The sequence below is a fragment of the Liolophura sinensis genome, chromosome 6, assembly GCF_032854445.1.
Source record: "Liolophura sinensis isolate JHLJ2023 chromosome 6, CUHK_Ljap_v2, whole genome shotgun sequence".
In the NCBI taxonomy this organism is placed as follows: Eukaryota; Metazoa; Mollusca; class Polyplacophora; order Chitonida; family Chitonidae; genus Liolophura; species Liolophura sinensis.
The window spans coordinates 26,813,832-26,826,510 of record NC_088300.1 but is presented as its reverse complement, the minus strand read 5'-3'; the positions used below and the strand labels follow the sequence as shown (position 1 = coordinate 26,826,510).

The window sequence follows — 12,679 nt, the reverse complement described above, 5'->3', positions numbered from 1 at the left end:
ACTGAAAGGAACACATCACATGACTACGCCGCCCTAGGAAATGTACAACTATAAACATACTATGTAATGTTACATGACACTTGGACATAATTCAGTTCCAGTCTCCATTGATCTCACTCTGCATGTAACAATCTGTGCCACATCTGGAAATCTACAGTTTGTCAGCCTAGACAGCTTTGGTGGCCTGTTAGTTAAAGCATTCGCCTCGAATTTGGGAGACCTGAGATCAAATCCAGATCGGGGCATACAAAAGACTTAACAAATGGCACTTGTTGGTACTTGGTGCCTGGCGCTTGGCGCTTAGCACTTAGCACTGAGAGGTTGGAGCAAGGAAATAGGATGGGTTGGCACAGTATTGTACATGTACACAGATCTAAGGATTCTTCGCCATCATATGACTGCTGCAGATTGTTGTGGGTTTCCCTCGTCTATGCCCGGTTTCCTCCCATCATAATGCTGGCCAACGTCATATGAGGGAAATATTCCAGTGTACAGCGTAAAACACCAATCAATTAAATAAAGAAAATAAGTCATCATACGACTGAAAAATTGTTAAGTATGATGTAAAACGTGTACATGCAGTGTGTCAGTCATTTGCCAAAGGCTTGTGAGTCACGTTAATCCAAACACTCCAGTTTTGCTCTAACCTTAAGATTGGACACCCTGGAAAATTTGTCTCATGAAATCAACAAATTTTTTGTTTCAGGTAGCGCATCCCCCTGGATATCCATTGTTTACCATGACCGCCAAAGTTATCATAGAGATGCTGCCCATGTCTAATGTAGCCTGGAGAGTAAACCTGTTAAACGCCATCTACTCCGCCACATCAGCTGGCCTTCTCATGCTGGCTGTGATTCGGTGAGTTGACAACTCAAAAGATCAAATTCTTGATAGAAGTCCGTATACCGTATGATAAAGGCCCATGGTTTACCACAGGCTCTACTGTTTCCTCCACTCATAAAACTGAATGCCATCATGTAAGTGCAACAGTTATTGAATGAATAAATCAAGAAATAAAATCACCATAAAGTTACCATTTTCAATCTGCATCAAGGTCAATGCAGCAAATAACTGAAAAATATCTTGTATGACTTGCTGATAATTCGCGTTAATGGTGGGACATAAAAGACATATGGTAAATATATTTTCTGGAATAGTTTGGTTTTTTTTTTGGTTTTTTTTTTTTAAAAAACCTAGGGTTGCAACGACATTCATCACCCTGCACCCATCCTCGTCCCACCCCCGCCCCACTCTTACTTCAACCCATGTGATGATATCTACAGGCCTATTTGAACACGGATGATTGTCCTTGTTGTGTATTTACAGGCAGACTGGTTGCTGGAGTTCAGGGTTGCTAGCCGTGAGTCTGTTCTCAGCAAGCCGCGTGGCATGGTTCTATTCCGTTGTGGCTGAGGTGTTTGCCCTCAACAACCTGTTCGTGGCTCTTCTCATGGTTCTAGCAGCGTGGTTTGAGTCCAGTAGAAGCAGCTATAAACTGAGGGTCGGTATTCAGTCCTCACATGTTCATGTACAGCAGTTAATCTAGACCAGTGAAAAAAAAACAGGAGTTCATAGAAGTCGTCTGGATGAGCCGATATTCAATCCGTCAATTTAATTAAAAGCTCAATAACTGGTTATATTTCTTCAATTTGAGGTTGTTTAGTAAAGAAACATTTAAATTTGAACATATCTAAGATTCCGCAAGGCAACCTGTTCATGTGGAGGGGCGTATGACATCAAACATGACACATAGTAAGCTTCTTTGGTATCTGCCAAATCAGTTCTCACAAATAATTCGACCTACTTCTGCTTCCAATCATTCTGTTTTTGATATTATCCTAGTGTGAGTGTCTGCATGTGAGCGAACACTGTCTGAATGGTTTCCTCCCCCTGATGTCAGGTGGCGCTAATATCAACAGCTTCTTTCAAGGCAAGCACGCTGTTTGCATTCAGGTTTCGGTTTCGTGAATCTGAAGTTTGATAAACGGTTTTAGCAGCGAAATTAAAATATTAGACTGTTGAGATCCAGCCGTATTCATCTAAATATGTCTCTATTTAAAAATCATTATAGTTAATACTCCATAGGGTAAGTCACTATTTGTGGGTCTCATTATTTTTTCATTATAGGTGGCTGATTTTCATGGTAAATTTCATGTGATTAGTGCCCTGTCAGTAAGTCAAATAAGGCTTCGTTTTGAACTGCTTTTGTTCATTGAAATCTTTGTTTATTTTGGGTAAGGATAATATTTCAAGACAATTTAGATAATGCACAGAACATTCATCTGTGGATCATGTTTGACTTTTCCTTTTACAGAGACTGTAAGTGACAACCACATACTGTACCTTCTCAATAATTACAAACACTTGCTAATTGAGACACATTGAAAGTAGGAGGTAGATCAGAGACGTCACCGGGGAGCACTCACCGCGGGTGACATCACCTTGCCAGCTGGCCCAGCTGGAGTAAAGGCCTACCCTGGCCTAGAAAGCCAGCCTTTCCTGACAGCTTGTAGAAGGCAACTTGTGATGTCATTTTTCAGTAAGGATAAAAATATTGATACCGGATTATTAATCTAGTGAAAATATATCTTTCTCTTTATACTAGTATTCGCAGGATTGTCTTGAATCTACCAACCGCTTGTCGTACTCCTCACTCATGTATGGGCTCCATGCAAGAATGGAACATGGGTGATTGCCATTTGATCATTGAAATAATAATGGTGCCTTACACATGGGGATGAAACACCCATAACGATAATGAACACATCGATTTGGCAGACTTTTCATTTTTTACAGACCACTTGTCTACTTTGGTGGGAACATGACATAAATCTGACAGCTGAGTCTCAGTGAGGGTGGGGAGGCTACACTCTTTTTGGATTAATTTTAAAAAGATTTTTTTGCAACATATTACCACAGGCATTTCAAGAAAAACTTAGAAATACACGTACATTCATGTATATATGTCATTAAATTAGCTAAACCGGGCTTTAAACTTTACCATACAAATGCCTTCAAAACCCACTGATATACATACCAGATGACCTTGAGAGAATATCAAGTTCTGAGGAGTACATTTTGCTGTGAACGGCATCAGTAATGTCACAGAAAATGTATAAACAATGTTCGCTCAGAAAACAAAGTTCAAGTGTTTAGATCCAACTGAGAAAATGACAGGTCTTATTTCCCAGTTCCCTGACGAGAATACAAACCATGTAGATTTCATCTGGCACCTGCAGGTTTGGGACATGTTCTGGAATGTCATTTGTAACCATACACACCATAAACCATACATATCAACACCCTTCCCTCGGAAACCTCACTTAGTTCATTCGGACTTCAATTAAACTGAAGTATCTTAAACTCCCTAGTTGAACTGGAAAGAGACAAAATATGCAATGTGTATCAATTCACAACACCTGCTACTTGTTTTTACAAATTACTACCAGATAACAAACTCACAACAAAAAGCGGGATTAAAATGTTACAGAACTTCACAGCTTGTATGTATCCCGCTGATGATATATTTTTAAGGAGCTTTCCCAAATCCTCGGAAGGACATAAAGTCGCTTATGGGTGAATGATTATCTACTGTGAAAAAACGTTTGAGCAAGGTTTTATTTTTAATGTAGCAGTAAGAGCTTTTAAACAGGACTTAATCAGCAGGAGCCAACGCCAGATGCCTCTGGCCACATCAAGAGTCCCAAGAATGGACACGAACTATTAACATTGGTACTCTTAATTAGATTCCAAGCCAAGATTTCCTCATATTTGAGAAGATTCTGACACCGGCCACTAGGCTATAAAACTATCACAATTGTCCAAGCCTGCTATGCCTGGAAACACGTGTGTCCATTTCTGACATAGGTATGTCACACCATATATCAAGGCCGATATCATGGGCTCAGGAATATCATGAAATAAGTAAGTAGCTGTGTATATATATCAAACTGTGCCAAACTTTGATTTTCTTTAAGAAAGGTTTGAATCAAGTCGCGTTGTCGATTCTCCAGAATTATTTCTAGCGTGCGCTCGTATAGTGTTTTACTGCCAGCCAGTTTACACAGCGATGTTAAAAATAAACTTAATTTTTTCAGATAGTCTTTGTGTAAGTTGTAAATACCACTAGTTGTTATGAATGACAAATAATTGGCTTTCAAATTTGGAGAACCGCATGTTTTGACAACATGTCATGTATATCAATGAGAGATTCTATTGGCCAACGCACAGCCTATCAATACATATGTTACAAATGTGATGCACCCACGTGTTACAAGAGAAAATTCCTGAAACGTCTGTTTTTCTGCAATTTTGTAGTTTATACAGGTCTACCAATGTGTGTAGTGTTTTGAATGACATTGGCATGATTGAAAAACAACCATTCAATCACACAATAAGTTAAATCTTTTCAAAACCCGGCAGTGTCTTTCCCCATCTTGCCAAGCTGATGGTTCACTGAGACATTACGAAGATGTGAACTAGTCACTGATTAACTACCAGTAATCCCCTACCCCCCACAATGAGTGTACAACTTAAGTCAACAGCCCCTGAAAGGCATCATGGTATACATTTTCTAAAACTGTGTCTGAATTTATTGAGAACGTACAGTATTCAAGAAACCATTAATGCATGACCAATCTGTCTTGATCCATTGAATATTTTAGTGATGTCAACACCAGTGACTAATGTTGTCAGTTTCAGTCAATCTATTTATTTATTTATTTGATTGGTGTTTTACGCCGTACTCAAGAATATTTTAATTATACGAGGGCGGCCAGCATTATGGTGGGAGGAAACCAGGCAGAGCCCGGGGGAAACCCATGACCATCCGCAGGTTGCTGACAGACCTTCCCACTTACGGCCGGAGAGGAAGCCAGCATGAGCTCACAGCGACCGCATTGGTGAGAGACTCCTGGGTTATTACGCTGCGCTAGGGCGCTAACCGACTGAGCCACGGAGGCCCCTCAGTCAATCTAGACATGCTCTAGGTTGTACGCTTTCTGCGCAGGTCTTCCTTCAGACTTCACTGAACTGATGTCCTGAAATACATTAATTGCTACATCTGTGTGCGTTGATTATCAGCTTGCAATATCAACTAGGAGGCCAGCTTGAGTTCATATATAGGATGAGGGATGGTAGCACAGAAATATTCAATTTTAGTATCTTATGCTATCCGTCAAAACAAAAAAAAAAAACTCTTGTTGAAAGGAAAACTCGCTTTTACCCAGAAAGCAGTGGTCAGTACGTGGAAAAATGACTTCTGTGAATCCATGAAAAGAGTCTACCGCATACATTTTAATAGGCAGGTCACTACTTTATTGCTGGAGGTAAAAAATGACAGTGTGCCACGTAAAATGTTAGACAACTATTTGTGCTTATGGACGCGTGTCTGACAAAAAGTTGTTTAGAGTAGACGGACAATGAAGAAAGCTGATGTGCTGAATGTTTGTAAACTTATGTCCCTAAAGGAAAATGGTGTCATTTGTGTATCCACAACTTGGTGAGATAGAGATTGGTAAATTAATGTCAACATAAGTTGTTTAACATTTTTGACAAGTGGCACCATGTAGAATAATGATTGATTACTTCCTTGGAAAAATAAAGACATCGTGTATTTATCTGGAAATGTTGTATCCAGCATACTACACTAGAGGTTGGTTGTGGCCACATAGTTCATGTGCTTATATTTTTGATTGTAATGACTCTCAAGGCATTGGTTCAATCCCAGACTTAGCCAGGGAATTTTTAAGATTCATGTTTCCAACTGTTGTTGGAGCCGTATTGTCAGGATTGACAGTGCCTATTAGTTGGTCTTACATGAAGTCAAAATGGGAACATGTTGGGCTCACTCTGTGGAGGAATATCCCACATGGGCTCACTGTGGATGAATATCCCACATGGGCTCACTCTGTGGATGAATGTCCCACATGGGCTCACTCTGTGGATGAATGTCCCACATGGGCTCACTCTGTGTAGGAATATCCCACATGGGCTCACTCTGTGGAGGAATATCCCACTTGCGTCACATGGGTTTGTTAGTTCTTGTCTATTTAAAGGCTGGTTGTCTTTTGTGGGCTCTCAGGTTTCATCTGCCCTCTAAACTTAACCATGTTTTATAACCAAAACTTATGATTTACTATTAACAGGCAGCGAAATATGGTGCATTTGTGTGTGGCTTATCCTTATGCAATCAGCACACCATTAGCGTGTACGTGGCATGCTTTGCCCTGTGGGTCCTGGCCACCCTCTACAAACTGGAGGTAAGCGTCTTGGCCCTTCATTCACCAGAGGCCTGTTTCACAAAGCACATGTAGCAGCCTACAGCATTGATCGCCATTTAAGTTACCAATACATGCATTTATGAATTTGCGAAGCAGGGTATTGGCCATCGTGAATCTTCAACAAACGTAAGTTTTTTGAAAGGATTATGTACTATTTTCTGGTTGGGCGGAACTTTAGGTACTGTAGATTTATTTGGTATTCACTCAAGAGTGACCAAAGTTAGACCCTGTATCTACTATTGTAGTGTGAAGAAGAGATAAAGCTTTGGAGCATTTAGTCTTAGATATAAAGTCAGCAGCAAAGAGTTGAGGAATTTTTACTTTGTGTTGATTTGAAATAAGGAGTGAGGTGTTTGATCTCAAACCATATTCCAAGTATAGAATATATTTTTGTGACATCTTTGTCTGCCTGGAAGATGTCGGTAAAAGTATAACATTAATCATGTTAAATTACGTGTTCTACATGTAATTAAACAAAAGCAGCCACTTTCAGAAGTTACCATGATTTATACTGTATTTCACCTAAACTTTTCATCATGGCTATGTTACTCAATTAGCCACATTTTGAGAGTCCTATTCAATTTAGAAAGATGTTTTGAAGGTTTGTTTGGAAGGCAGAGTGATACCATACCAAGAATTTCAAACCCAAAAGTAATGTTTTACATTTTCAGTACTCCCAAAATGTTTTTTTTCATTCAGGCAAATTTTTATAGCAAATGTAGTACTTATAAATTAAAAAAAAAAACAAAGAAACTAAAATCAAAAAAAATCTGATGGATGACCCTATGCAGTACTGAATCACAGTCTGTCTAGATTATGTTGTTTGTTTGATGTTGTACTTGTTTACCTTTGTAGAAGTTGACCATTCGTACACTGATACAGCTGAGCGGGTTGTTTCTGGCAGGTCTCCTACCCTATGCATACTTGCCTCTGTCTGCATACCTGCAGCCTGGGCGCTGGACGTGGGGAGACCAGAGGACAGTGTCAGGCTTTCTGACCCACCTTCTGAGGGAGGAGTATGGTACCTTTAGATTGGTAAGCCTGTAGCCCCAAAAAACCTTGTAGACCTGCAGAACATTGAAGCCTCGCAAAACCTGATAGCCCCACAAAACTTTGTCACCTTACAAAACCTTGCAGCCCTGCAAAACCCTGTAATCCCTCAAAACCTTATAGCCCTGCTCAACTTTGTAGGCCTCCTAAAAATGGTATACCCACAAAACCTGTTATCCTCACAAAACTTTGTAGCCCTGCAAAACCTCTTTCTCTCTGGTGTTGCCTGTCTTTCAGCAAACAATTCTGTAACAGAACAGCCAAAGAGTTCCAGATATAACAGTAACATGCACATATTTGACTCTCAACTCTAAATGGCTCTTCACCACTTGACATGTGATGACATTTCTTCCTGTTTACTGGGTGTAGCCACCCAACAGGCCAGAAGAAGTTCGCTGTGATCTACATGTAGTTGTAGAGCACAGGCTATGATCCTAAATTAAGGGCTGTTGATTTAAAACTCGGCCAAGTTCAGAGTTAAAGGACACCACTGTTATTTTAGACATCATCTGCCCAGAGTTGAGACTTTCAGATGTCTACTGACATGTATCAGACTTTGAGTGAACAATCAAATGTTCAGTTTTATCCAGGCTTTCTCTTCAACCATCCACTCACTCAAGGCACTCTATTTTATAGAAAGCCTGATTTTTTTTATAGTCAGTTATCTCCCCCTTGTTGCCTAGGCAGTGTTAGATGTTTGAAGAAATGTCAGACATGGCACTGGGCTATAATTATGCGAAGGACTGTGTAGTTTCAGTTCTTCTGTACAAATCGTTGGGGGAATTACTTTATTAGTACTTTATAATGCATTATTGATAGAAAGGAAGAATGTATTTGGTTTACTGGACTTCTAATTCACTTTCAATATATCACATTGTTTACATGTGTGATCCACAAGCAAACATTGCATTGTGGCAACTTTTGCACTGCTTTATTTGCAGGTTATCTTGTCTGGCAAACAGTTTGGATCAGTGATGGACTTAGTTAGGAGTTAAATGCAACTCATTATTTGTATTTCACTGAACCAGCGCAATAATTCTGAATTTCTTTCCATGGTATGTCCTGCTGTATAAATCTAATAAAAAGGGTTATACGATGGAAAATCTACCAAAATGTGAACGTTTGATATCCTAATCAATGTGTTACATGCGCGTTGAAGTTTTTACTTTAACACATTTACATTTATGTCAAAAATTGCATGTGAAATTGGCTCTTGCTGCTTTAAAAATAGTGGAATTTCTATAATCAGTCATTAATATTTGTAAAACTTTGAAATGAAAAAAAACAAAAGCACGTCAGTTTGAATTTGTTATCTTGTGTCTTGCAGGCCAATGATGAAACAGACAGCAGCACATTGACTGGATTAAGGTATGTATTTTGCCAAAAAAATATCTAAATAAATATCTTTAATGTATCTTTATTTCTCAAATGCCACACCATGTGCAGTTCGTACATTTCCAGTAGAACTCTTCTTCCCAGAACAGTACAGTACAGTTTTCCGCTTGACGATTGGGAAACCGGAATGTTGGACGCAGGTTCCAAGTTTACACGAACAAGCCGGCAATTTTAATGACTCTCATTCGCTGAAAGGCAACATACCCCTAGCATAAAGGGTGTTAAAGATGGAGGATGGGATGGACTCAGCAATTTAAGCCAGCTGAGTCGTTTTCAGGCTTTACATATATGGTGAAGAAAAATCACAAAATTATGCAGCAGGCACCCCCAGATAGAAAAAGATATGTTCTTTTCTGCCTGTAGTGTCATTTTTTTTTAAGTTTTCTTCTCCTTTAAAGTGATATTATTTATCTTTTGAAACAATGACTTTGATGGGTATCCATACCAAGGGTTTACCTTTCCAGTGAAAGGAGGCACCTTTGATCTTTAGATGTAGTGAGTGGGAAGTCTGTACGGGTGTACAGGTCACGTACTACTCTGCTTCTTCAACTTTTCAACTAGATCTGACTTTACCCTAATTCCTCAACCCTTTCACATATGAGAGATCGACTTTCAGTGTAATTTATGCACACTTTTAATTTGATTTTGGAGACATTGGTTGGATTGGCCAGTTTCAGGCCTTCACAAAATGTATAATTTTAACAATCAACACAGAATAATACCTTCAGAATACACCTGAATAAACACCTTACAAACATGTGAACAGCTTGAAACAGCTACGGTAAAAGTAATAAAATATTACTTTTGATTCAGAATTTTACATTTTTCCAGTAGGACATCATCTTTACTTCCAAACACCATCCCTTGTAAGACCAAGGGAACTCTCAGCATCACACAAAATGAGCAAAAAAAGTTGAAGAATGACAGTATATGAGATTGTCATGGAGGCTCTTGAGTGAAAAATTTGACATTGTCACCCACAGAAGTGTTATGATGCCCAAAAATGATGTGAAGACTTCCATGTTATGCTGTAACCACAGGTTCCTGTTGATGACACCCATGTTGTCATTTATTGGGTACCACTTGTCTTCCACTAGTGTGGTGTGCATATCTGCCACATGTGAGAAGGATTATCACAAACTTGCCAAAGGTGGGTGGTTTTCCCCCGGGCACATTGTTTTATTACACCCATAAATATGACCACCATTGTACAAGTGAACAGTTTTTGAATAGTGGTATTGAACAGCAGTCAGATTGCATCAAATCAAGTTCTTGGCCAGTGAGGCCCAGCTGTGGTGCAGCAAAAGGTCCATTAAATTCATGTATACATAACAACAGCTTTGTAGGTTAACATCATCTGTATGCCAGTACACTTACAGAGTACAATCAGTTCTTTTTGTCTTCACTTTGCTATGATATAATATATCCTATTTTGCAGGATCAACATTCAGCATGTGTTTTCAGAGTTAACTTTTGTGTGCCCTGTGTTAGCAGTGTACGGATTGTTTGTTGCCTGGAAGCGGTAAGTTAGAGCTTTTACGTGTACCTTTGTTGTATCAGAGTTGTAGGATTGGGATATTAAGGGCTTAAACATATTTCAGTAATGAAATGTTGTATGTTTTTTTCATATTGTTTGACCCTACAGTTAAAGAAGCTCTTAAAGTGAACATAAAATCAGCCACTAAAGCTGAATTAATTAATAAAGTAGTATTCCAGAAATGTTCGAAAAAATATTTAAAAAATTCTACACCACTCAACAAAATAAATAGCAAACAGATGTCAGTACCTAGCCACTCATTTGGTGACGCCATTTTGCGATGTTATAGCTGTCTAGAGTGACGTCACAAAACCTCTCCCGGAGCTCTCCTGTACCATCAGTATTAAACAATGTGACATTGAAAAAATACAAACAAAAACGCCTGATACCCAACCAAAGGGTATCAACTCTGTTTAGTGTTCAAAGGGCGGACATTTCTTTTAGATTGGCGCTCGATCTGGCCGATGTTCGTGGACACAAGTCATGTTTTAGCGGTGCATGGCTGTTAGCATTTGGCCTAGCTGGCTGTACCAACTTTAGGGAATTCACAAAACATAGCAGGACCTTCTGATTGATAACCGACCCTTTCATTCAGATTTTGAGGAGATATTTTCATAATAAATCTGACTTTGCTAAAGAAAAATAATGCAAAGTCACAATATTTTTCTTCAAGCAATGACTCTCTCCAAGGCAGTTTTCTTGCCTGCTCACCCTGACAAATTAACGCAGTATCCCACAAAACATGCATGCATTGTGACATGGGCAGCAGTTCTCTGTTCCCTGCTCATAAATGTGTTGTTCAAAATGCATCAGTTTAACTCTTAAACTAACTGCAAAATCCAGTTTATATGCATCAATATCTTTCTGTCAACTATAAGAAACCACACTGATGTGACAACCAATTATCATGTGACACTTTCAGCACTAGTGATTGGCCAAATTCATAAAGGCTGCACCAGCATCCACGTTGATCTTCAGCTGAAATTGACAGGACGGCCTTTTTTTTTTTTCATTTTTTGGTAACCTGTTCTCAACCCTCAGTCACTACTTCATAACCCAGTGATACTGTCTTTGTCCACCAGGTACCGCAGAGGTCATGGGTCTAGCCTCTGTGTGATGGTTGTAATGCTCCTTCTCTACACTGGACTCTTTGCTTGGAGAGCCAATCTAGATACCTCAAACCCTCTCTTATTGGGCGTTGTAAGTATATGTATTTGTAAAACTGTTCATTCGCCCCACAAAGAGCTCTGGGCCATCATTGTTTCCTCTGAGCCATTTGATGTTTCAACTGGGCCATGCCTTGTTTCCTCTAGGCTACATCTTGTGTTCTCTGGGCCATGCCTTGTTTCCACCAGACCATGCCTTGTTTCCACCAGACCATGCCTTGTTTCCACCAGACCATGCCTTGTTTCCACCAGACCATGCCTTGTTTCCACCAGACCATGCCTTGTTTCCACCAGACCATGCCTTGTTTCCACCAGACCATGCCTTGTTTAAATCATAGACGACTCGCATGAATTTTTGTCCACATAATAACAATGTTCGCATATGGTTTGTTCACAATAAAAGTTGTCAGCGTGCGGTTTGTGCAAACTGTTAAAGTAAACAGTTTACACCAATGACTCCAGGCTCATAGAAATAGCCTCATTAAAAGTTGTTATGCCATTCAAGGAAATAGAAGTAATAGTTGGCACAAATGACTCTATTCATAGGTGTGCTGTTTCCTTGTGTCTCGTCCACATACATAGCTAAGAAAGTTAGCTGTAGACTTATATTAGGTAAGGTACACAATTTTTATCTCATTCCATGGCATACCATAATGACAGTGAATCATCAACCACCCATATAATTCACCACCGCCAGTCATCAGTGGATATACGTGATTCTCTCCTGGGGTGAATTTATCTGTGCTGCCATAGTATTTAAATACTGCTGGGCACTGCTCAGCTGGACATTAACTAACCTGGAGAACATAGGTATCTAGCCTAGTGATGTGAACAGTATGCAGAGAACCCGCCTTAATTGGAAAATTATTTCAGGAAAACTTGATGGGTTAAACTATTTTCTGCTGTCCTTGGTGGTGGTGGTGTTGCAAACTTGCCACTCTGACTTTCGCATTATTTTCGATAGGTTCATTCAGCTGCAGTCATAATCTGCAGGATACGCTGTTCTTACCGTCTACTTGCCAGACCTAGTATTTTTCATGACTTTATGCTGGCTTTACTGAAATGGTAAAGTAACAAGGTTTAATAACGAGATCGAACACAAAGTCACAAGGTAATGTAGAGATTTCACTAGGCACGTGATGGTGTGTAAAATTACGAACTCCAGTCTTCTGTTCTAAATTTGGCGGGAGATCTCACAAACATGCCAAGTCATTATTCCAAGGGGCGTGTCAATGAAAGTAATTTCATCT

General features: G+C 39.5%; 1 protein-coding gene across 1 annotated transcript in view; it reads left to right on the top strand.

The window, feature by feature from the left end:
- Positions 1–12,679, top strand: part of LOC135467061 (protein O-mannosyl-transferase TMEM260-like) — a 33,317-nt gene that overhangs the window by 4,959 nt on the left and 15,679 nt on the right. The window contains exons 5-11 of the mRNA XM_064744822.1: positions 707–858; positions 1,327–1,501; positions 6,147–6,260; positions 7,137–7,316; positions 8,659–8,699; positions 10,165–10,248; positions 11,346–11,463. Coding sequence (XP_064600892.1) covers positions 707–858; positions 1,327–1,501; positions 6,147–6,260; positions 7,137–7,316; positions 8,659–8,699; positions 10,165–10,248; positions 11,346–11,463 — 864 coding nt within the window. The remainder of the gene's footprint in view (positions 1–706; positions 859–1,326; positions 1,502–6,146; positions 6,261–7,136; positions 7,317–8,658; positions 8,700–10,164; positions 10,249–11,345; positions 11,464–12,679) is intronic.